The sequence below is a fragment of the Pteronotus mesoamericanus genome, unplaced genomic scaffold (assembly GCF_021234165.1).
Source record: "Pteronotus mesoamericanus isolate MK-2021 breed Mesoamerican mustached bat unplaced genomic scaffold, CSHL_Meso_final contig_347, whole genome shotgun sequence".
In the NCBI taxonomy this organism is placed as follows: domain Eukaryota; kingdom Metazoa; phylum Chordata; class Mammalia; order Chiroptera; family Mormoopidae; genus Pteronotus; species Pteronotus mesoamericanus.
In genome coordinates, this window is record NW_026555137.1 from 8,304,128 (window position 1) to 8,329,569 (window position 25,442).

Genomic DNA, 25,442 nt, shown 5'->3' on the forward strand with positions numbered 1-25,442 from the left:
TTTAAAGGGCAATTAAAGGGGAGATGTCATATGAGCTGGGGCTGTGGAAATGGAAGTCACGGGCCTCGGACAGCGACTGGAGGCCATCCTTCTGTTTGTGTTCCATTACAGAAGTGGGGTGTCTGTGTGTCTTTGACTCATGCAGTGGCGCACCTGTGGCTTCAGCCCTCCCGGCCTCCACACTCGCAGTGACCGGTGAGACAAGCCCTTTGACAAAGGCCACCCTGTCCTGTCTCCCTGGCGTGTAAACAACTTTGAGTGCTGTTCACTGCATGGAACGGGGAATATTCTAGATCGGAGCTACAGCAAGTGAAACCCAACGATGAAGCGAGGGTACATTGTGGCCGCCGGCCCACTGATCAGGAACACACAAGCACCCTACTTCCAGACATTCTCCACAGTAAGGCTTAAAAAAACCCCTCATGCTCAGGAAAGATAGAAAAATACCTTTAAACTGCAGGAGCTGAAGACATAACCCCCGTCAGTTTCAGGAATAAAGCCAAATTATAATGACTTAACAAATATTTTTGTTTTTAATCTTATCGTCTATCGCTTATAATCCTTAAAGGTTTACTAGTTCCTCAACATGCGAAACAATAGCGGCCTCTATTGCTCTGAGTAGCTTGCCTATGCTCAATCCTGTGAAGAAACAGAAACTGAAATTACTATAGCCAATCTTCTGAATTTAAAGACTGCGGGGGTTCATTTTTAAGCATCAATTTGACGGGGCCACCAGGTGCCTGGACATTTGATCAAACATTGTTCTGAGGGTTTTCTGTAAGGGTGTTTTTCCCCTCTTTGATTAGTCATTATAGCTACCATTTTTTTGTGACCTTACTATGCCAAACATACATGGCTTCAGTCTTTAGAACAATCCTGACAGATGAATCATTTCAGATATTAGGAAACTAAGGTTCAAAGATGTTAAGATGCTTAAATCACACAATGCCGGTCACTGGCTAGTTCTAAAATGCTAGCCAAACACTTGGGCTCTTTTTCACTGTATTTACTAAGGGCAGGTGAACTGATAAAATCAAACTAACAGAGTGGTTCCAAAAGTTGTTGTAAAGTCAGTCTATACTACCAAAAAGTACATGAGTAAAAAACTGTAACTACCATACCAGAAAATGTCACTGACAGTAATTTTAAAATGTTGATACACCATATTCACAGATTTAAAATGTTGGGTCTAAACAGCCTATATCGCTGATATAAACTGTAACTCTCCATATTAATAAAGGGTAGGGGATGAAATCAGAATCATGTAACGTGCTCACTTTGGCCAACGCTGTAAGAGTTTCCGCTTCTCTCCAAAACGAAAACAAAACACCCCTGAGATATATTTAGCAGCAATTCTGCCCCTGCGCATTTTATCGTTCTGCCCCAAGGAAGAAAGACCTAAAAAATACACAAATTCAAAACCACTCCATGGAAAATTGATATGCTGGTGGTAGGAGGGAAGAAAGCAGTAGAATAAAAGTTTTATAAACCAGAGATTATTTTGCTTCTGTTAGGTAAAGGGGTTTCTTCACATGTTAATAAAAGAGGAATTTTATAGGTAGAAACCAATATTCAAGATTATAAAACAAATAGAACTCTGTGTATAATCACTGCATCAAAAACTTTCAAGAGGCTCAACAGAAATTCTTTAGTTGACAAATATGGTTTGAAGGGGTAATGAAATTTTTTTATGGCTAAAGCAAGAGTCTTATATCCTGTTGGCCCAAAAACAGATGTTTCATTTCCCAAATAAGTAGGTTCTCCACTGTAAAGAACTTTTCTTGTGTAGTTGGTTTCTATCTTCTTGAGCTCTGCTCCAAGTTCAGACAACTTCTTGTATGTCTTTAACACAAATTTGGAACAGTTGTGGATTCAAACAATGTCTCTGCCCTTTTTCTGGGCTGACTTGGGTGGTCCATGTCTCATAATAAATCCATTTCATTGTCCCGTTCTAACCACTTTGCCATTTTGTTGCTTGCGTTTCCTGATATGGTTGCTACTTGAACTACCGTCCCACTTTCCTTCCAGTGAATATCATCAGTTCCTTCCAAAAAGCAGGCAGCTCCTTGATTGCGCCAGAATGATGCATTCATTTCAGGTCGGAGCTCAGGAAACGTGCAGTTTCCAAGTTGGAAAAGCTTGTACCATTCCCTGTGTAGTTCTTGCCCATTACAGTACTCTTGCATCTAATGGCATCGTGCATAATTGTCAAGTGTCCCAGGAGGTCTCCATATTTAAATTCCCGTACTGGGGTTTACAACCGAAAGACTTCAATGACATTGTGACCCTTCCTAACGGGGACAGGTGGGCCAGCTTGGACAGCGTATTTAGCCTGACAGTAAGGATCTGGTGCTAGACGGAAGGAAAAGCGTCTTTTCTTCCATTATTCTGGCCAGCCCTAAGCCTAAGTCACCTCTTCGCTAGCTCAAGTATCCCAAAGCAGAAGGGCCCTGGGGTCGCAGGCAGAAGCCACTCCAGAGCTCTTCACTTCGTTCTACACTATGCCCCAGGAGCTGCCTGGCACCACGTCCCCTGGGCAGCGCGACCAGGACACCAAGGCCTGCACACCCCGCAGGTCCCACCCACCTCCCCCACCCTGCTGACTGGCCTGGTGAGGGCGTTTTGGATCAGTAAAGCAGATTTGCCTCCACAGGGTGGGTGGGCCTCACTCCATCAGTTGAAGGCCTAAAAGAACCTCCTCCCCACCCCCACCCCCGGATTCTGCCTGCTGACCGCCTTCAGGCTGGGCACTGGCTTTGTCCTTCCTTCAGGTCTGAACTGAAATGTTAGCTCTTCCTGGGCTTTAAGATCATGGACCTTCAGGGTGAAACCTATACCATAGGCTCTCCTCAGCTTCCTGCTTTGCTGCCTCACCCTGCAGATCTTGGCACTTCTCACCCCCCGTAATTGCAATTCTTCATTAAAAACCTCTATTTATAGCCCTGACCGCTGTGGCTCAGTTGGTTGGGGCATCATTCTGCAAAGCGAAAGGTCACAGGTTCAATTACCGGTCAGGTCACGAGCCTGGGTTACCTGTTTGGTACGCAGTCAGGATGCGTGTGAAAGGCAACCAATGTTTCTCTCCCTCTCTCTCTCTCTCCCTTCCCTTCTCTCTAAAAAAATGAATAAATTTATATCTTTTTACACATCCTTCCTACTGGTTTTTATCTGGAAAATGCTGATACACTATGATTAAATCCTTGTAACTTAAATGTAGCCCTACTAATTTCTTAGCATCACACAAATAATCTCCAATTAAGTCTAACAGACCACTCATACAACCAGACTGTGCGCCAAGGGCACTAAGACTTCCTCATTCACCCATTCATGCAACAAATATTGACTGAGTTCCCACACGGCAGACACGGTTCTAGGTTCTGGGGAAGACAGCAATGAATAAAAGACAAAAACCCCTGCCTTTACGAAGCTTAACGAAGTCAGTTATAAAATGTACTAAATGTCAGATGGTACTAAGAGTGGAGACAAATGAAGCAGAAAGGAAGGACAGAACGTTGGCATGGGGTGGGGTTGTAATTTTAAATAAAGTGATCAGGGAAGAATTTGCTGAGATGTTCCCTGAGTGAAGACGTGAAAGAGGCAAGAAACTCACTCACTCAACAGGTATTTCTTACTCACAGAATTGGGTTTGGGCAACATACTTGAAATGCATACTTTGAAATATTCCCATCACCCGAGAACAAAAACCCTTTTATTCCATTTCAGTGTCATTGATGCTCCAAAAGCTTAAACCTTCCAGTACAGTTGAATAAACAGAGTGGTTTCATATTCCCTGCTGAGCCGCGAGAGCTGTTTCTGCTACTTTAAGCCAGATGGTGGGAGAGAATAGTACCGATTTTCCAGGCATCACCTCAGGGGCAGGACAGTCCCCAGCATGCCGCCGGTGGTGGGGACGGATGGTGGGGACGGCGTCACCGCGCTCAGGGAGGGGGAGGGAGGCCGTGCCTCCAGCCGCTGATGCTCAGCCCGAGCCTTCGCTGCATCCCCTAGTTCACTCGGTGGCCTGATTTTGCATCTAAAATAGGACTACTTCAAGGGAAGGAAATCACGTTTGGTTTTACTCCCGTCTGCTCTGGCACTTTGCACAGACCATTTATTAAATTTTACTAGGTAAATTTCTTAAGGGCTAGCATCTTCTAGACCTAGTAAAAGTGACAAGCAAAGGGCCAAAGATAACAGCAGAGGTGGCTACTATCGAAGCTACCGACAACCCTGACCACCACCGTATCACGGAGGACTAAGATTACTAAGTAGAATCAGATATAGGTAGGGTGGTATGTCCAGACTCTCTTCACTTGTTTTCTGGGGTGTGTTTTTGCTGCTGACCTGAAGACCCAAAGCCTCTCCAGTAGAGAAGAGTGAGCAGGAGGAGCCCAGAGGGGCTGCTCACTTCGGCTGACTGACGAGGCCCGCCCACGCCGCCAACAGGCGGGCGCTTTCCCCGGTCTACCAGTTCACCTGGGTTTAACGGTTCACTTGCTAATCATGTCTCCCCTGATGAGAACTTGCTGTTATGGTCCAATTCTGGAAAACACCCCTTGACCTATTTTTCTTTTTGCCGCACTGAACACTAGGCATACGTGACCATCAGTCACGTATCTATTAGAGTTCACGGCTGTCATCTGCAAGTGTGACATTTCTTAAAGGACATTGTTTGGACTCAGGTTTATGCACCTTCTTGAAAAGCACCACCACTTTTAAGGTGTCTGAAAAAGTTTTGGTATTTTAGTTGAATCTCAATTTAAGAAAAAAGTCTATCACATGTAGATTTGGGGTGATTCCTTCCTTAACCTAATTACTTACTGTGGGGTTCCTGTAAATAATGAATTCCTTTAAAGCGGATAACTTCGAGCTTTTCTGTGATTAGCTCTACTCATCGGAAACTTCGGGAAATTCCTATGCAGAGAAATTATTTTCAGTTATTTTCATCTCTTCGTAGGAATTTCCCTGAAGCACATAATTCCAGTATTTCAGAAATAAATAGATACATAAAGCAGTATTAGTTCATGATATTTATTACTGGGGTTGTATGCAGAAAAGCCTTTTTGCACTGTTGTTTTAGGAATAAGAATAGGAGTTTATTTCATGTGACCTCCTTTTCGAGCTTTTATTTTAAAAAAATCATAAAACTGTCTATATCTGGGAAGACAGTAGTATCAGCTTTTTTAAAAGTGAGGAGGGCTGGAGACTGGGGTGCGGCTTCATCCTCAGTAACTTCGGCCAAACAAGGTGTAGTACTTGGCAGGGTTCTTGCCACAGACGCACCGGGCTCCGGGCTGCAGCTCGCAGAGCGGCTTGAAGGGGATGCAAAGGCTCTTGGCCCCCATGGAGGGGGCACCAGGTTCAAGATCTTGATCCCTGAAATTAAAGACAAGTAAGAATTCCATTCACTTAAGCTGCGCATTTCTCTTCCTTCTCGCTGCCCTTCCTCCCGTGGGATCCGTGAACTCTCCTTACCTGGCGGTGGTCTTCTTGATCCAGTCTTCGCAATCAATTTCCCCGCAGAATGGGATCTGAACGATCTAACAGGGAACAGTATTCAGTGTTTGTAACGCCTTCCATGCTATAAAAAGGGCAGCCGAGTCCCCTACTAAACTTACAGGCGTAAAGCAGGGCTCTCCCAGCCCTTTCCGGGCCATGGTGCCCTTGCCGACCTGCTAGGAACTTGGCCTAGAGACGCAGGGATACGAAGTGTGTTTGCCCACTCTCCAAAACCCACACACCACGAAGCATCAAGGCACAACCCAGGCATCTCCGCAAGGCACTGACCTGTCCAAACCAAGTGGCTACGACACAGAGCCTGAGAGAAGGAACAAAGCGGGGGGGACCTCGGTCCAGGCAGCGGCGGCACCTCCCCACTTCACACGGGGACCACCGCCTGCCCTTCCGCGACGGTTCGCAGGAGGGTGGAGGGGAGCTGACAACGAGTGACCTGACTTTTAAAGCACTTTCACAATAACAATTAGCAGTCAGGTAAACCTCGCTTTATGACCCGCTGTTTTAACATGTCACAGGTGCGTGAATCATTTTTTAAAGGCCAAGAGCATGTGAAAGTCAAGACTCATTCTGCATCAGAAAAAAAACACCCCTCCAAATTTTTTTCACAGACTATTTAGAAGAATCAGAACAATCAAGAGAACTGGGGATTCTATCCTGATTCTGAAATTCACTGCCTATCTGAAAATCTCTAGTTCCAAGTTTTCGTTCTTAAAATGTGGATGTTGGGCTAGACAAAAAGGAAGGTTTCTCTCAGCTGTGAATCCTGAATTTTTCTTAGCATGTCTACTTCAAAATGAGATCTGCCTGCAATAACATCTTCGTAAGTGCCCCATAAGAAACTCCGGGACACCCGTGTTAGCGGTCGGGGACGCGAAGGCACGGGCAGCCGCCGTCCACTGGAATGCGGGTCCAGAGCCGCTAGAGAGTTGTCTGGCTTCCTCGTCAGCTTCTGCCCAACTACGTGCAGCCACACGGCCCAGGCTCAGACCGAGGCCCCCCTGCAAACTCTTCCTTGCACTTGGGACTTGGTTAAAACATGTTCCAAAAGGCTTCTCTAAGATAAAGTGAAATACAGACGAAGAAATTATTCTAAAAACTGAGTAATTCATCAGGGGAGCATTAACGCAGAGTGAGGAAGAGTCAGTTATCTACTTCTCTTACGTTCCTTCAGCGAAAATTCCAATCTTGGCAAACCATTATTTTAATAATCTACGGTACCCTACGATAGTGAAGAGCTGGTAAATTCCTAGGCAAATCCTGGAGGGAAGGGATGAGTGGGCAATGGGAAGGTGGAAGGGTTGGTATTAATAAATATTTTGTAAAAATTTAATATAGAAATTATGCAATGCAAACTGAAGCAAAGACCAGTGTGGATATCAGAGCTGAAATCACACAAAGTGACTTCCTTGTCCTGAAGCCTGGTAAACCATTAGCATTTCTGAACTCAAAAAGAATGAAAAAAACGTACACTCACAAAAATGTTAAAATTCATTACAAAAGACACAATGGGGAGAAACTTTAATCACTGTCACTATTTAAGCAATGATAAAAATATTAAGACAATTACAGAGAATGTCTTTGGATAATAAAATTTTACTTTTATTGACTCATAACAGCTATTTTTTAAATAACTTTAACAAAATTTATAGTAATCTTACTTTCTTTTTCTTACAAAAAAATTACTGAGCCTTGAGAAAGTATTTCTAATATAATTTTTAAAATTTAAAATGGTGTAGCATGTGAAAAATTCAACTGAAGTTGTTATTAAATGTACTTGGACTCATATATGATAACTTTATTCAAAAAAATGTTTTAATTCTTTCTAGCTGCAAAGTCATGTATAGATGGTAAGATATGAAATTTCTATTTATGCATATAATTTATTAATATGAAAGGAAAGTATACATTTTTAGACTATTCAGCCATGGAAAGTTCCTAATTTTTATTTATAATTTCCATATCTGTGTATTAAAAAAGACACAATCTCTTGCCACACATAATAGCTTGCATTCTGTAGCAGAAATGTTAATAACAAAAATAACAATACTCAAAAATTATGGTGATCAATAGATTACTACTGTATGCCAACAGTAAAAAATATGTATTATATATAAATAACACTTATTTTTAATTTAATTCAGACCACCCCTTGGAAAATTTACTAAAATCAAGTCCTACACATAATTTTTTTTTCTTTATACTAACAGAGAAAGTAGAAAATCAAACTTTCACCTACATTCAAGTCCCAAAGATCCCTTCCACCTTCTCCCCTCCCAGTAAATACAATTTTATTTACAGTAACTTCACAGGCTGCGTGGTGGCCAGTCAACATATTCGCTGACCAGCATAAGGAGAGGCGGGGCCGGGGGCAGGGCTGCTTCATTCGAGTAACAAAATTTGCTCTGGGCCCTGTGTCCTTTGGACACACAACTAAAATACTGTATTTTGCTTTAGAACAGATGTTGAAATCTGTGGTTTCCACTAACATCTGCTGAGATTCATTTCTCTGAAAGCAATGGATTAACTGGTGTTTACTCTATTGATTTATTAACTCTTATGCAATGTCTTCCCAGACTGTACTGCAACTGTGACTACCATATTTGTATAAAGAGGAAATTATAAATTCAGTCATCGATGGAACAAAACTACAATAGTCATAAGTTACAGTGAAAGGAAAAATGCACACAGCATCAGATGGCGACCCACTGTCCAGCCTTCTCTTACAAGGACGTAGTGCGAGTCAAGAGAGAAATTATGGAAACCAGAAAGGGGGAGTTTACAGAAGCGATATTCCAAGAATAAAAGCAGGCCAAACACTGACAATTATGGATTTGAAGGGCAAACTGAAATGCTCTATTTTGTACTCATTTTACAAGCCAGCAAACTGAGAGCCAGAGAGATTAACATTTTCCCAGCTCATGGAATAAGAGACATATTAAGAGGTTTTGATCCCAAACAGTTACACTTCGCCTTCCCGAGTCAGAAGAGAGAGCTACATTCCAGTACCAGGTCTGCTTCTGCATAGCTCGGGGTAATTCATTTAGCCTCTGGCCCGTGGTTTTGTCATTTATAATGTGGGGACACAGGACTGGTTGTATAATCAAACATGCATACCAGAATACTAAGGTTCATAACTGATTCACCTCAGCAATTAATACTTTTGCAAATCAAGAACTCCTCTTTATGAAAATTGGAAGTCTGGCTGGGAACATACACACGCACGCATACAACACGTGAAGCTGATAAAATCTTAAAGTGACACTTAGGACCTCATGAGAAAGCCCGAATAGTTTGAAGGCGTCAGAAGCACCCACTCATTCTAAAAAAGGGGCTTGGCCATGAGCCCTGCTTCCCGCCGTTACTCAGGAAGTTCACCCAATCAATAGCTACATGTAAATACGGGGACAGAGTTGAGAGAAACAGACTTTTAACCTTTTAAGAATCTGCATGTGACATTTCTAAAGCTAGAACAAGACTGGCTTTAGGAACTTGGGTCAAACTGAAAATAAAATGAAGATTTCCATAATGAACACGTCAGGGCTAATACAGTGAATGCTGTTTAGCCAGCACATCAGGCATAAGAAAAAGCTTTTATATACTCAGTTCACAGTGTTATCCCAAAACAATACACTTTGTGAAAGTCGAAGAAAGCCAGTGGAAAAGAGTATATAACAGTGAGTAATATGTAATCTTTTCTGTGTGACTGGCCTTGAAAAAGGGATTAATAGACTTTAATTCTTAAGCCCAGTGAGTCTTAAAACACCATTTACTAAAGTATCTTTATATTCAAAACTACTCAGAAGTCTCTTACCTTTCCAGTATCTAGCACTTTCTGAAACTCTTCCATTGTATTAGCCACCACCATATGAGTCTTAAGGTCTTCAGAAGCCCTTTCAAAAAATAATTAGAAAAGGATACATAATTACCCCCACGAATACGTTATTTTTAAATAAGCATAATTTAATGAAACAATAACCTGGAAGTGAGAAGAACTCAATTTGAACTTCAACTTTGTCACTAGCAGTGAGTCAGTAAATCTGTTAACTCATCATTTTATTACTGTGAACATTAAATGATGAGGAATTTACCAAGCACACAGCAGGTAATAATTACTGTTGTTATTGCCATTAAATCTGTTGACCAACATTCTATTCCTGGCTAGACCACTACCTTATGAAAGTCTGGGTTATTTTTTAAACCTCTCTGATCTTAACTTTTTTACATTTCTACGAAACTGGAACACCACTCAAGTAACTCTAACTACCATACAGGATTGTTCTGAGAATCAAACATGAAGATACGCAGTGTCTTGAAAAGGAAAAACTCATAAATGTCCATTATTCAAGCTATTTTCACACACTACATAACTTTTTTTTTTAGTTGGATTTACTGGGGTTACACTGGTTAATAAAATCATATTGACTTACGGGGCACAATTCTATCGCACACCCTCTGTAGACGGCACTGGGTGCTCACCGCCCCAGCCGGGTCTCTTTCGGTCACCGTTTATCCCCGCTCCTCCCTCTCCTGCTTCCCCTCCCCCACTATGCAACGCTTTTAGAAATAGAATTAAGCATCATTCTCTTCCATATTCGAAGCCATGCATTAGATGAGGACCGCTTAGGGGTGCTGACCAAAAAAGAGGCCTCTTTCTTCGCTGAATCGCAGGGTTAAGGCCACATGACCTCTGCCCACGACCGCTAGCTGTCCACCCAATCGGCCTCCCCTCCGTCCAGCTCTTTTGTAGTGAGATGGGCCCATGTGACGAAGATTTAGCCACTAAGATCCAGAGAAAGGAACGTGTCACGTTCCAGACTTGCTTAAGCGTTAAGGTAGGAAACTCATGCAACTTATGTTAGCAAATTTACTGAGTAAAAAATGTCACCAAAAAATTTCTTTAGTCACTAAAGCACTGGTTTTTCACCCAAGGAGGCGCATCTGAATCAACGGAGAGCAATGGGACACCACAGACGACCGGGACCTACTTTAAAGCTGACAGAGCAGACTTTCCAGGCGTGAGGCCAGGTCTGCTTTTGCTCCAAAGCTCCGGGTGGCTCTGGAGAGAATCCCCAGCAAGGAGCCACCGCGCTGGATGCACCTCTGAACGGCAGCGACGAGGGCAGGCAGCTCCCAACCCTTTCATCTCCGGCTACCGCGCCGTTCTGAGCCCAGAAGGACCCCAAATGCAGCATGCGTTTGCAGGCCGAACAAATCCCTCAAGTGACTCCTCAAGAGAGTTATCGTTACTCCCATTTTAGGGCGAGCAAGCCAAGAAGAAGAGCCAAGTCATTTGCTTCACCTACAAACACCTAAGCAGGCACCAAAGCCAAGGCTAAAATTAGTCCGCTCCCTAAATGCAAGATTTACTGAGGGCCAATATGAGGTGGGTACAAGGCTCTAGACGGTGCATGAACAAGATGCAGACGCTCCCCGACACAGAGCCTCCATCTCCAGCGGCACGGGCCCTCCCATCTGCGCGAGGTGGGCAGGAAAGAAAACGAGGTGCCCCGCACAGGCCACCAATCTTCGGGTGCCTCTGCCTTAAGATGTGCGATTCTAAAAGACCCCCCTCCACAGGTCAGGGCAGCGCCCGGGGAGGCGCCAGGCCCACTGGAGGCCAGTCCCACGAGCATCGGGGGAGGGGGGGAGCACCGTGCACTGGCAGTTTTTAAAGCTTCCCGGGGGCGGCTAAGATGAATCCAGCAGGGAAGAAGCAACGCCTTACTTCCTCCCATTTGTATGTCACAGAGGCTGGGATCTAAAACTAACCATAGTAAGTCCACAGGACACACAGACAGTCCACTGCTGCAAACCCAGCAGAGGGCGGAAAGCACTGAGAAAAATAACCCTAGTACAAGTCGAAACACAAAAAGGCAGAATAAGAACCACGGGTTTTCAGAGGGAAAGATGACTTCCACGTGGGACAAAGAATTCCTCAGTCTAGATCTCAAAGGTCGAGTAGGGTTTGAGGTGAGAGACACGAGCCACCCTAAGGAACTAACTTTCTGAAAAGGTTAACGTGGATGTCTTCCAAAATGGCCTGAAGTTTAGTCTCAGCCTCATTTTCGGCAATCGTTAGCTTTTCTCCAGTATCTCGACGGACAGCTACAAACTGAGAGCTCTTCATGTCACGGGGCCCAACTTCCAGTCTGATGGGGACTCCCTAGGAGGCAAAGAAGGCAGGGAAGGTAAGAGATGAACGTCCCCAGCTGAATTCAGGGTGGGCAAAGCAGGCTTACAGTCATGAGTTTCCAAAACAGAGTTTAATCTTGTACTACTATTTATTAATTACTGTATTCTTTCTTTGTATTACAACTGTAAGCCTACTTTTGCTTACCCCATATATAGACTATTTCATGGTTTTATTAACAATAAATCATAAAAGTACAAAAAAGAAAGGCATGCACAAACAGTAAACAAAAGCAGGTGAGGTTCCTGAGCTATTACCAAAACCTATTCCAATAAGGCATAAACCTAAGGGAAAAACTGTGCTGCTTGAGGTTTACTTATTAGTCATAAACAAGGTCTTCAAGATCACTCTTTATTCTAACAATCAAATAACCTTCCGCAAAAACACTTTAATTTAGCAAATGTGCTTAACACTTAGTTTCAGTGAAGAACCCACAACGATCAAAACAGAGAAAGACTTACATTTTATAAAGATACAAAGAAAATCTACCTCCGAGCTGGGAGCAGAAGACGTGGGGGAAGTGCTTACCTTGAGCTCCCAGTGATTGAACTTCCACCCGGGCGAGTAGTTATCTCGCAGGTCCGCTCTGACGCGAATGTTAGCGCTGAGCAGCCGCCTCCGGTAGTCGTTGCACTTGGCGATCAGGGCATCTCTGTCTTCTTCGGAGAGGGCGTTTGTGATGCCGCAGGGAATGACCACCACCTGGGGCCCAGCACAGCACCACAAAGTTACACAGAGAAACGGGGAGGGGGGACTCCGAATCCTAACACACGTCGACTCGTTGGTGCGACTTCTAGTCCCCACGGAATGCTGCCAACCGGCTGCACGCTGCTCAGCCCCGCTAAGTGCATTTTTGCTTGACCTGCTGTACTTCATTTAGCCTATTATAAATCACTTCAAAAAATGACTTCTAAAAAAGCTTTATATAAAGTAGCTGAAAATTAAAGGAGTAAAAAACAAAAACACAAACGATACACACAGTTGCACAACACCAAGGTCGAGACTGGGTTCTACATAGTTTCTCTACCAGCGAAATACACCTGGATGATGCTCAGACATCTCCACGTGTCAACGGGAAGTGCACTTTCTAACAGGCGTGAGAACAGAGGACTTTCCTCACCTGAACACAGGCGACCCGGGGCGGCAGCACGAGGCCCATGTTGTCCCCATGAACCATGGTCATGACCCCGATTGTCCGCGTGGTCAGGCCCCACGAGTTCTGATAGGCAAACTGCTTCTCTCCTGGCGCCTTTGGGTCTTCAAAAATGATTTCAAACATTTTGGAAAAATTCTGCCCTAAATGATGTGAAGTTGCTCCCTGAAATAGAGAGAAAAATAGCTTCATTTTAATAATATTTATGCCTTTGGAAATGATTGTAAGATCACCCGCCTTAAGATGACACCAGACCTAATTCTTCTTCCTTGAGTTTTTAAATACGAATACATTTTTCAAGTATAACTGATACACCGAAGAGACTAAGTTTAAGCAAAAAGCACCACCGAGGCGCACTGCTGGGGCCCGCCCTTTCCTAGGAGTGACACCCGCTGCCAAGGTTAGACGGGACTCCCCGCTTTGGTCAGTCAGGACACAGCCCTGACTTGACTGACCTCGGGGACCTCGACAAATGGGACAGCAGCGCCTGACATCGGAACGTGGCCGGGAAGGCACACGACCTGCAGGCCTTTGGAGTCTCCTCCGCAGATGACAGAAGAAATGCGCCGGGTGTGCCCGCCCGCTGCGCTCACGAGAGACCCCTAGGGAGACGCCTAGGAAGCTCCCTAGGAAGCCCCCTAGGAAGCGGAGGCAGCGGCCAATACCTGGATAGCCCTCCCGCTGGCGGATATAAAGGCCTCCACCGTAGTGGTGTAGTCTCCTCCGGCAAACTTCTCCTTTTCCGTTTTCCTTCCTTTTACAACAGGGATGGCCAGGAGTTCTTCATACACCTGAGCGTATAAGTCAAGTATCTGCAAGACCTGTAACAACATTTGAAATGTAGACATGTTCAAATTTATGGTATACGTATTTAGTACAGATCTATAAACCTGTACCATTTAAAACTAACTGTGGTGGGAGAAAAGCACTCAAACGATAAAACCCTTTTTTATGGAAAGGCTAAAGCAGACACTGGGAAGACATTCCGACAGAGCAGAGTGAAAAAAAAGTTGAAGAACTTTTTAAAACCTACATAAATTTAGGATACGAGAAAAGCTAAAGCTTTTGAAACATACAATGACCAGGGTGAAAATCTCACGAAGAGTCATTAATTTCACCCATGTGATAACTTCTGAGTACACTGAAGTCCAAAAATACTTTCCTCTGAAAATCTAAAAAGGCCTTGGCCAGGCAGCTCATTTGGTTAAAGCACTGTCCTTATACACCAAGGCTGCAGGTCTGATCCCCAGTAAAGGCACACACAGGAATCAACTAATGAATCCATGGATAAGTGGAACAACAAATTGGTGTTTCTCTCTCTCTCTCTCCCCTCAAAAATCAATAAATAACATTTTTAAAAAATAAAAATTTTCTAACACAATTTCAATAAGCAGTTTCGTAGGTTCCTGCACATTTGAATGCACTCGTTTTTCCTCTGAACATTAAGGTGATACGATTTTAAGTAACAAAGTAATTTATACCAGGAAATTCTTTTAATGTTATTTTGAAATGAGATCAAATTTCAACTTAGAGCTATTTACCAAACGATTACACTGCATTACCCACAGCTGGAAAGAGAGAGAGCCGCACAGTGCGGACAGAGAAACAGACCAGACCGCGAACCGAAGAGGACGCCGCTCTCATACCTCCTCTGCGGCCTCCTCGAACGTGGCGAAGGCGCTGTGCCCTTCCTGCCAGAGGAACTCCCGGGTCCGCAGGAAAGGCTGCGGGTGCTTGAACTCCCAGCGCTGGAAGGGGCAGGAAGACAACCTGGTCGTTAGAGACGGCTTTTCGGTGTTTATTAACAATTTTATGTGTACGTAATCAGAAATCACAACTGTGATCCAAAACCCTTCAAAAGGGCTTCCACACCCCCAGTCCTCTGAATACACAAATAAGGAAAACCAAAACGTCCTTCCCGTGAAACAGCGAGCCAGGAGGGTGGGAGGACGGGGAAGGGGTGCACCTACCACCACGTTGCACCACTGGTTGAGCCGGATGGGCAGGTCTCTGTGCGACTGCACCCACTTCGCATACGCAGGATACATGACTGAAAGACACGGGGAACAGCGGCCGGTGAGCCCCGGAAGGGCTCGCGTCTCCCCACGGCCGCCGAGAGCTGAACTGCGCGTGACGCGCAGGCCTCAGGCTGTTGTGTTTGTGTCAGAGTGTGTCCCATGTTCGTAATGCTCACTGAATGGCATTACTATGTACTTCATAAAGCAAATTAGTCAAGGAATAAATCTAAACCTGACCGCGTTTTGTGTTCCTAGCAATGAGATTTACATTTAATATTTAAGTTGCTCTGCTGCTGTTTTGTTTTGAAAAACGCTAAGTGAAGAACATATAGTATATACCATGTTCAATGTGAAGTTCTTTGCATTCTTTATCCCGTCAGCTCTCACATTCAACCCACAAAGTAGCTCCCAGCATCTCAACATTAAAGACACGGAAGCCGAGACGAGAGACGTTAAAGAACTTGCTTGACTCCTGCCTGGCGACGTGTCAGAACCAGAATGCGGGCTCAATCCGTCTGTCGCCTGAAAGCTCCTGCTAAGAGCCGCTGACCTGAGGGGAGGCGCCGTCCCTCCACGGCCACCTCGGGGCCGGCACCGTCAGCAGCACAAAGCTGCGGCGCCCGGCGTGGGAGGGGCAGCTGCCGCGGTATCATTTCAATGCTGCGTCACCACGAGAGTGCACGGAGCTTCCCGGGGGGTCAAAGCGCCAACTGCCCTCCGCGAGACCGGACAGCCACCCGGGAGCACGCTGACGACCGAGGGCTCAAACTTTCCAGGGACCCTCCATTTACTGTGTCATTTTAGGAAAGTTGCTTCACCTTCCAGAGACCTTTTTTCAATTGTAAAATGGAAATAACCACAGCTGCCTCATCCTTCCTCATTACACTGTTGTAAGAACAGTACAGGATGTAAATAAAAGCCACTCAGTGACCCACAGAAAACCTACATGAATGTAAGTGTAATATTAACATAACAAAATTTATAAATATGACATAAAACATTAGAGTTGGCAATTTTATAACTAATTCCAGGAATAAAAATTATTTCAAGAATACAATTCCTTGCATAGTTCTGGGAAATTATAGCATGAACATGAAATGATGAAACTGGTTTTTAAAATAAAACAAAAACACCTTTTTCCTATTGCTAAAGACATAGAACGAAATCCTATACAACTTCAGTTTGCGTTCACCTTTCTATATGCACTCATTCAACTTTATATCCTGTCTACCAGGATCACACAAATCGCAAAATGAGAACCAAGGCCCTTCCCGAGCGGTCTCCGGCGCTCCGTCCCCTGCCCGAGGCCCCTCCAGAGCGGTCTCCGGCGCTCCGTCCCCTGCCCGAGGCCCCTCCAGAGCAGTCTCTGGTGCTCTGTCCCCTGCCCGAGGCCTGTGCCCACCTGTCTCGCTGGTGGGACGCACGGCGATAGGCTCCGCCAGCTCTGTTTTCCCAGATCTCGTGACCCACGCCACCTAGTAGGGAAAATCGTTTTCACACAGCTTTTACACGGCACTTAAAGGAACAGCACAAGTGCTACCAAATTGTTGATTCAACTTTTGCTACATGAATCAAGGCAAGTGAAGATAATCACTGCTGTTCACTGTGAGAAAAGGCAGAGACTTAACTGTCCTTAGAAATGTCGAGAGAAAAGTAAAAGCCAGGTAGTGACTTAATGTAACAAACAATCATAACCTGCCCCAAAGGTAGAAATACAATTTTTTAAATGCTTTTAAATTTTTAAAAATTCCTCTCAATTGGCTATTATAACTTGCCTTTTAAATTACTATTCAAGTGTGAATGGGAAATACACTTCTCAGTCTGAGGAAAAAACTGCAAAAATAAAGAAAGCGACCTCACCTCAGGGGCAAAGTCAGCAACGTGCGTCTTCTCTTTCTCTAAGGCACCTTGAGACACAAACATGGGGAAATAGCAGTTTTCGACACCAAGTTTCTTGATCTCAGCATCGAAAAAGTCCTTGATGGATTCCCAAATGGAATATGCCCAGGGGCGGAGAATGTAGCAGCCACTTACATCGTAGTATTCAATCATTTCTGACTTTGTGATGACCTTTTTAAAAGAAAAATGCAGCCTATAAGGCCAAAATTGACCCAACATCACGGTCCAGGTGCCAGGACCGGGACAGCCAAGCTCCTGCCTGGAGGCCCCCCACCGGCACACTCCCCTTACGTGCGCATACAACCAGCCTTCCTGTACTCGGAAACGCCGGGGCCCGAAACTCTTAAGGAGGCTGAAGTTCTAATCTCGTTTCTGCTGTTACTGTCTTTGTGACTTTGGACTAGTTCCTTTACCTCGTCATAAAAAAAATAAAAAGAAAAATCAAGGAATGGCTCTCGCACGGGGCTGCCTCTTGATTCAGTGTTTTCTGTGAACATGCTTTGAAAACTGTGACATGCTAGATAACTCTACTACAGAAAAGCGTTATACACGATCACTTTGTGTCTGGGCTTCAGAACCGAAATATAAAGTCGCCTTTGAGAAATTTAACACATAAAAACCAAATGAATGCCTACTCACTTGAGAATACCAATCTGCAAGATTTTCTTCTTTTTTTGCCTCAAGACCCAACCTGCAGACAGGAAAAGTAAAGTATAAATTCCTTCATTTAGCAAATGATTCTAGGTCAAATGGAAATAAACTCTGAAGTTCAAAATAGATTTGTTTTTCTTTAGCATGAGTTATTTCCGTATTTCTTCTATATTCATTCCCCCAAAAATGTTTTAAACCTAGAAAACAGTTCAGTCATCTCTTAAAAGGTGGTGAGAAGGTGCCCACAAAACACTACGACAGCCAGCCTACCAAAAACTATGATTTCAGTGCAGACCTCTCACTAACAAATGAGAAGAGTGCTTTGCCAACTTGAATCCAGGCAAAATTATAGTTAGTACGATCAGTGTCTCACTGAAAGTAACATGTAAAAGTAATAAAAACAATGGCTCTATATGTACATCTGTGCCCATATATAGGTATGTATTTCCTTAAATAGTCTACACATTTTCTTTTAACTGCAGTAAGTAGAAGTTGCAGATAGATGCTTCCAAAATAAATTCCAACTGCGATAAAACACCATTCTACACATATTCCTTTTCTTGAAACAATAATGACTACTTAGGAACTGTGGTCTTATGACTCACTAGAAAAACCAACCCATGAGTTCTTTTTTTATAAAAAGTAAATCTTTTCATAGTTTGTAAACAAGGTTTTCTTGGTTTAAAATCTTAATGTATTTATACTTGAGTTCTTCACTGATTCCCTTTGACAATTCTCAAAAAACGCCCGTACCCACCCTGGCCCTTTCACGAGCGGTCAGGTAGCAAAAGGCGGGAAGCCCTAGCCTTCCTCCCACCATCTGCGCATCTGATCGCCCGCCAGCAGGCAGGAGAGAACTGCTTGCTGTGTTCTCTCGTTTCAGCAGAGACTGTGCGGATGATACCAGTGAGGCGAGGAGAGCCTGAAACTCAGCCACACAAATCCGAATCACAGTACCTCTGAACAAAAGTTGCTAGCAACAGCCTTTTCTCCCAAGTAAGCCATTAAAGGAACCTAGCACAAGGTCCTCCCTGATTTTGGGAGGGGAGTATCGACAGGTAATCACATTATTTACACAGACTGGAAAGCACGGAAACACCATCTATCCCCTACTGCTCTGTTTTTAAACCAGCTTTGCTTTATATATAACCAAACCCACTTTAAAATCCTATTAAAAATGAAGCTCTCATGGGGTCCTGACAAAAGAATTTCATCTGAAAAATCTGTGTAGGGTGCAAAACAATGTGAATAGTTAGGTGCCAACTGAGTTGAAAGGGAGAGGACAGACATTTGTGCACGTCTGATTTTGCTCATGTAACCAAGCGGAAGCCGCTCAACAGATCCGGGAAAAGCTACCAACAGCGGCTACCGACCCACTACAGGGTCGGAGGGACTGGGAAGGTGGAACACAGCACAGGGCTGAGGCTGCACTGAGCGTTCTCTCTTGAGACCCCTGAACCAAGCAAGCGAATGTGCTGCCTATTCAAACAAACAGAAGATGAACAAAAAGCTCCCTGCTGAACTTTGAGCACAAGAGTCAAACTAACAAAAGAAAAAAAAAATTAACGTAAGACTGGAATGCTCGGAGGCCCTGTGCCAGGGGAACGGAGCCCCCCAGCCCCGTCCCCGGGTCCGCTTCCGGGGCCCCAGGGGAACGGAGCCCCCCAGCCCCATCACCTGGTCTGCTTCCGGGGCCCCTGGCCCTCTCCTGCCCCGCCGGACGGCGGCCCGCCGCCTTGGCTTTTAGAGGGCTCTTTCTTTGAGCCATCGTTTTGTTTTTGAGGCTTATTCTGCTTTTCGGATTTGTTTTCTTTTTCTTTCTTTCTCTTATCTTTGTCCTCGGCCCCAGTGGCGGACAAGGGCTTGTAGTCGATGCCGGTCAGAGCCTTGTACTGCGCCTTCAGCTGGAGCAGCTCCTGCACAGCGGCGTCGACCTGATCCTGCAGTTCCGCAAGAGGGGAGAACGGGCGTGTTTAGTCAGACCCCGGCCCCGGCCCGGAACACAACTGAAGGCCGAGGGGGTGTGGCAGGAGTGGAGAATGTTACACAGACTAACTTCTGAAGATAGATAAAGAATTACAAAATAGCAGTATAACCACACTGTCCAAAACATAGTCATTAGCCACATGTGGCTCTTTGCATTTAAAGTAATCCAAAGCAAACACAATTAAAAAGTCAGCTCCTCAGTCACAATGGCCACATGTCCAGCGCGCAGAGCCTGGGGACCACACTGGCCAGAACGTCACAGAGCATTTCACGCCGCGAACAGCTCCAGGAGACGGCGCTGGTATGCAACAGGCACTCTGTTGCAATTTAGGTGCTGGCTCATCAAATTACACGATGATCAAGATGACAGTAGTCAAGTTCCTATATTACTGGTTAAACTTCAAAACCTGTCATGACTTACTGTTTTCTACTCAAATCGATCTAGCAAAAAGTCTTGCTTGTACAAAAGATAATACAGTCAGCACAAACTGCACTATGGTTCAAGGTAAAACTTGCTGTTCCAGATGGGAGAGCCTAGGAGAACGAGTCAAACAAAGAGCAGGGACTGTACCGAGGGCCCTTCAGCGAGCCAGGCACTGCTGGGTCCAAGTCCCTACGCTCAAGGACCTCACCGACCAGAGGGAAACAGACAACTGTAATACAGTGCATGTAAGTATTCTATCGGAGAAACGCAGTGTCGCGTGAGACTGCGCAGCGAAGTGTAGCTGGGGGAGAAGGGGTCAACGGAGGCTCCTACTGACAGGGAGAGGAGAGAGCGGAAACCGGAACTATACGTTGGCCAGGTTTCACGGGGCAAAGAAAACAGCAGGTAATGTGCCCAAGAAAAATACAAGCAAGATCCCACACTAACCTTAGAGGCTTTTTCAGCTTTAAGTTTTCGAACGACTTCTCCTTGGGAAGCTACTCTGTCAAAAAGCACTTTGGCCTCTGGTGTTTCTGGACCACAAGGCTCAGAGCTTCTGGCTGGGCTTGAGTCTGAACTTGGAGATGCCGGGAGCTGACCAGGAACATATTCCTTCCCCGTTTTTTCTTTATACTGAGCTTTCAGGGAAAGTAAGTGCTCTACAGCTTCGTTTACTTTAGCCTGAGAGAAAAGAGGAAAAAAGGATAAATGCTTAATACTTTCTGAAAATGTCAACGACTGCTCAGAGCTGTTGGGTACACCGCCAGAGTTCCTGCAGACAGTGATCATGAAGAGGCCCACCCGCAAAGGGCCCAAATCGCCAGCCTGGGACAACTGACCAAAGCACAAGTAAAATGTAAACCATGCTACAGTCCTCTATACCAGTCCTCAGAACAAACACGAATACTCATACACAGGTAACACTAACGTTCCTTCTTACATACTTAGACGAATAATAGAGCATCCAAGCAAACTGCCAGCGTCCCAGCCCTGGGTCTGCAAGCTGAAGCATCAAAAATTTCTAAAATCAGAGCACAGATCACTTCAACAGCTTTCCCAGTACAAACCTTATTTTCATAATTTCTAAATAGACAGTAAATGCAACACTAAAAAAACCCACACACATAGCCTGGGCCTAACTACTGAAGAGGGACATTACGCTTTTAAAAAGTCACAGGAAACACGAAGGTAGCCTGAGGTTTTGGACACTCACCTACATACACCATCCTCTCTGATACGTCACTATAATCATAGTGGAAAAGAGTGAAACAGCCCAAGACACTGGTGACCCCAAGCACAGAAGCCGACCACACAGGCGAAGGGCTCACGCCACACGCCTGACCTGAACGGCCATGCTATCTAACCACAAACTAACACCCCACCGGGGAGCCCAGGCATCCGCAAAGGGGAGAGAGGAAGTGCCTGCACATCAGCCCACCCAAGTCTTCCTGCCCTATTACGCCGGAGCCCCAGAGCGCTGGGAGCCAGCATCGGACGCCAGGGAAGTAACATGGGCTCAAAGGAACGCAGGAAGCATTGGGACATCTGGTACACGCTCAGCGACTTGTCAGCGGTGAAAGAGGGGCCACATGTCCCCGTGCAGCGCCTTTCTGGGAGGGTTTCGCTGCCCGCAGACCGAGAGCCTGCCACAGCGGGCACCGCGCGGAGGAAGGACGGTGAGCGCAGGGGCCACGCGCAGAAGGGGGCAGGCTGTCTGACGCGCGCTCTGGCCTGTCTCCGGTCCACACTGTCGTTAGACTTAAGAGCACTTTCCCAGCAAAATCTACCTGATCCTAAGAAAAAAGACGCCTAATCAGACATACAAGAACCGAGAGAAACAGAAGCCTTCACCAGTTATAAGGAAAAAAATGGGGAAAAGTTAAGAGCCTTTCCTATAGCCACATCTATAGGAAGAGGCCTATTTGAAGGAAGTTCCATTTTACACTGTAAGTAGTCACTCGAGTTTAATTTTGCACAGGGAAAAAACAAAACAAAAAAACCCTCTGTTTGGCAATATTACAACTTGAAACATTATAAAGGAAAAAGTTAAGATGGCCAAACCACTTCGTTACTGAATGAGAGATTCTAAAATCACAGGAAAAATAGAATAAAATTGTAAAACTAGAGCATGTCTCTGAACAGAGACGCATGGATAACCGCTGGCCTCGATTTATGAACCGTTTCCCCCTCCCCTGCCTCTTGGTGCCACGAACATTTCTGAGAGCAACAGGTGCTGCCAGTCACATGACACAGGGCTGTGGCAGCTTTCAGGTTTCCTGCCCCCCACCCCCGCCCCGGCTGGGGAGCTGCTTCACGTCCACGTTTCCAGAGCCTGGCACACAGCAGGTGTCAGTAAATGCCGACCGCTCTGCCAAGCTGTCCAAGTAGACGGCCCACACACACGTCCTGTGAGGGACAGCTCTACCTGCGGCCATAGTGCCCAGGCTCCTTACAGTGTCACTGGGCCTCCAGCACACTGACCTTGGGGGCCTTTTCCGCCTTCAGTTTACGAACCACCTCCCCTTGCGCAGCAACTTCATTGTACAGAGCGTCACTTCCCGCGGTGCTTGCTGGGGGTTTCGCAGCAGCCTTCTGCCCTCCTGTTAGAGCAGGAGGATTTCCCGGTTTGTATTCCTGGCCTGTTTTCTCCTTATATTCAGCTTTCAAAGCCAACAGCTGTTTCACAGCTGCATCTACATCTTCCTTTGCTGCTTTATTGGCTTTTAATTCACGAACCACATCCCCTTGAGCAGCCACTCTATTGTAAAGGGCCAAGGAGTCCTCAGAGGTAGCCGTGCAGGAATCAGTCGAGGGGGCCACTGGTCTGCCCTTAGTAGGGCTTGTCTACAGAGGCAGAAAACCAAAAATAATGTAATTAATTCAGGCTAAATGTCTTCCCACTAAATTAAATCAAACCGATTGTTTCATAATGTTTCAAGTTAAAACAAAATTTTAAAATCAGAACCCACACAGCTTCTCACCTGTATAAACTGAAGGCGCAAGCCATGACACCCCCCCGTGAGCAGTTTCCGGCTCACCCCCCGCAACACGCGTCCGAGCCGCTGCCTTCCCAGCACGGGCGGTCTACCCCTCGTTCGCGTAGTCGACCCAACCCAAACTGGAGGCTGCCGCTGTCTCACCGACTCCACCTCCTGGGCTCACGTCCTACTCCGTACCCTCCACGCTCATCCTCCGTCCCGCCCACCCTCTAACCGTCTTCTTCACGGACGCCAAATCTTCAGGGACGGCCCAGCCGCCGCCGTCCACGGACCCCCACCGTGCACCGAAGGCTGCCCCGGAAGTTCATGGGATGCCGTGGGATCCCCCAACTATCTGAGATGAACAGAGCCACACCCCCGACGGCTGTCCAGCACCGCGCGCACCACAAGCTCAAGGTGATGTGCAGCTGTAACGTGGGGCGTGCGACATCCCTTTCTATGACATCCTATCTCTGCAGAGCTGCATTTTTCACAGCCACTGTGTTAAAGATCAAGTATCACGGAAAGTCACTACAGAACAGGAAATGGTTAGTGTCCAGTCTGAGTCCAAAGTTGAAGGAAGAAATAAAAGTATTATTTTTCTTTCAATTTGTATATCATTGTAAAAGTGAAATAAAAATAAAATTAAAATATTTAACATTTAAGAACAAAATATTTTTAAAATAAATTTCAGGCCTCTTTTCTTTCACCTTCTATGTGTTATTTTTTCTAACAGCTACTAAGTCACTGGGATGTACGTCCGCATCTAACTGTTTGGCTTTGACCACCTAGTAGGAACTGTTGGAAACGCGTGCGGCTGTGAGGAGCCATGAAAGGAGGGACCACGGGCGCTGTGAACGGCAGGAGCGCGGGGACCTCCGGCCTATGCCGCGAACTTGGGCTCTCCAGGCAGGTCGCCACCGCTCCAGTCCACGTCCTGCGTGACGAGGACAGAAGCTGCGTCCGCAGGCGGCACGTGCTCCAGACCTTGGCGGTCGTGCAGGTTCCTGGCTCAGCCTTGCACACAGAGAGGTAGCACTACCTCCAAGATGAGGAAGGGCCACAAAGGGGCAGGTGGAAGCCCCCCGGCACCCACCACACAGCACCTCCTGCCCTGCTCTCCTCCCGCACCTCCCCGATGCCGGCAGCTCCCTGCAAGGGCGCTGGCGTCCCACAGAAAAGCCCAGGCAGGAGGCCAGAAAGCCAGGCCACCGTCCTGGCTGTGATGACCCATGCCATCATCCTGGGCAAGGTTTTTTGTTTTCCTTTTCATGTATTAAATGAGCGGTAAGAACAGGTGGCTCTCGACAGGCCCCCCAGACCCTCTGTCCTCCCCGCTCCCCAACACTCCTGACTAAAGCAGACTGGCTGTCAAAAAGGAAAGGATGTACTATGGCTCTAAAAAGGAAAAAAAAAAAACACAACCAACAAACCAACCCCAAAACCTTGTTAAAAATGTTCTTTTAATCTAGTCTCTGACTTGTTCACATAAAATTGAGTTTTACAAATCTCTTTTTATGAGATATTTTTTACAAATCTTACATGAAAAGACAGTAACGAAACTCCCAAAGGTAAGAGTTATTGTCTTCCTCAGTCTCCGCAGTAAGGCAGACAACCATTTGTAAAAGAACAGATTGGAGACCCTAGGATAAGAAAGGTCAATGATTACAGAGTCAGCACTTACCTCATTCTTCACTGTTTCTACTTTGGTCTTTTCCTTCGACCCAGACGTGGGCATTTCCTTTGTGTGCCCATCGGGAATGTATATCAAGACACAGGGCGCGTCCCTGCAGCTGTGTGGGCTGAAAAGAAAGTGAAGGGCCAGACATGTGTACGGGAACCAAATTATCCAAATAGCAATTAAAACTGACTTCCCAGATTAATTCAATGGCACTGTGTTAATGCTCTCAAGTATAAATAAATAGCCCCTTCCCTTATTATTCAAATCAGAGGTTCTTCAGAATAGTTTGAAAACAAGAAATACATTAATAACACTTGATCGTGCTAATTAGAATCTTCCAGTTAGTGAACCTCCACAGGTGTGCACACACGCCCCCAGGACAGCGGGGCACCTGCCCCACCTGGCACCAGCAAGGGCTGCCGTGGGCACTGACGGCCTCACTGCTGACTGAGAAGGGGAGCCGTCGACACAGCCCACCTAACCTGCCTGTGGAGAGAGTCATTCCGAAAAGCCATTAGTTTTATACGAATTTCTCATTTCTAAAGGGGAGGGTAACTAGCCAAATCCACTGCCCTAAGACTTTGCAAGCCAAGAATTTCTTCAAATTTGGTGGTAAAAGCTAAAGTAAAAATAAAGAGAAAGAATGTAGTAACAATAGGACCTATGCATGTCTCCAATATTTTTTAACGATCTCTTTGAGATACAATTTACATACCAAAATTTCACCCTTTGAAAGGACACAGTCCAATGATTATATAAAGTGTGCAATCACCACCACTAATTCTGGAATGTTTCTGTCCCCGCAGAGACACCTTAAACCCTTTATCTATCACTTCCCAGTCCCCCACCCTGGCTACTTTATTTCTGTAGATTTGTCTATTCTGGAACTTCATATACATACGTGGTCTGTTTTGACTAGCTTCTTTGACTTGGCCTGTGTTTAGA

General features: G+C 45.6%; 1 protein-coding gene and 1 pseudogene across 2 annotated transcripts in view; both read right to left on the minus strand.

Annotated features, from left to right (window-relative positions):
- Window positions 1-1,273: 1,273 nt before the first annotated feature.
- On the minus strand, window positions 1,274-3,865 carry LOC129073087 (ceroid-lipofuscinosis neuronal protein 5-like; annotated as a pseudogene).
- Window positions 3,866-5,095: 1,230 nt separating this feature from the next.
- The window catches only part of EPRS1 (glutamyl-prolyl-tRNA synthetase 1), a 44,445-nt gene continuing 24,098 nt past the window's right edge, over window positions 5,096-25,442 (minus strand). For both annotated transcript variants that reach the window (XM_054576601.1, XM_054576600.1), the window contains 16 exons: window positions 24,501-24,618; window positions 22,320-22,682; window positions 20,286-20,519; window positions 19,106-19,368; window positions 17,417-17,468; window positions 16,739-16,948; window positions 16,281-16,353; window positions 14,831-14,910; window positions 14,507-14,608; window positions 13,526-13,681; window positions 12,828-13,025; window positions 12,236-12,409; window positions 11,520-11,680; window positions 9,329-9,407; window positions 5,476-5,540; window positions 5,096-5,376 (listed from right to left, as the gene is read on the minus strand). In XM_054576601.1, the coding sequence (XP_054432576.1) occupies window positions 5,226-5,376; window positions 5,476-5,540; window positions 9,329-9,407; window positions 11,520-11,680; window positions 12,236-12,409; window positions 12,828-13,025; window positions 13,526-13,681; window positions 14,507-14,608; window positions 14,831-14,910; window positions 16,281-16,353; window positions 16,739-16,948; window positions 17,417-17,468; window positions 19,106-19,368; window positions 20,286-20,519; window positions 22,320-22,682; window positions 24,501-24,618 (2,479 nt within the window). In that variant the 3' untranslated portion in view covers window positions 5,096-5,225. The remainder of the gene's footprint in view (window positions 5,377-5,475; window positions 5,541-9,328; window positions 9,408-11,519; window positions 11,681-12,235; window positions 12,410-12,827; window positions 13,026-13,525; window positions 13,682-14,506; window positions 14,609-14,830; window positions 14,911-16,280; window positions 16,354-16,738; window positions 16,949-17,416; window positions 17,469-19,105; window positions 19,369-20,285; window positions 20,520-22,319; window positions 22,683-24,500; window positions 24,619-25,442) is intronic.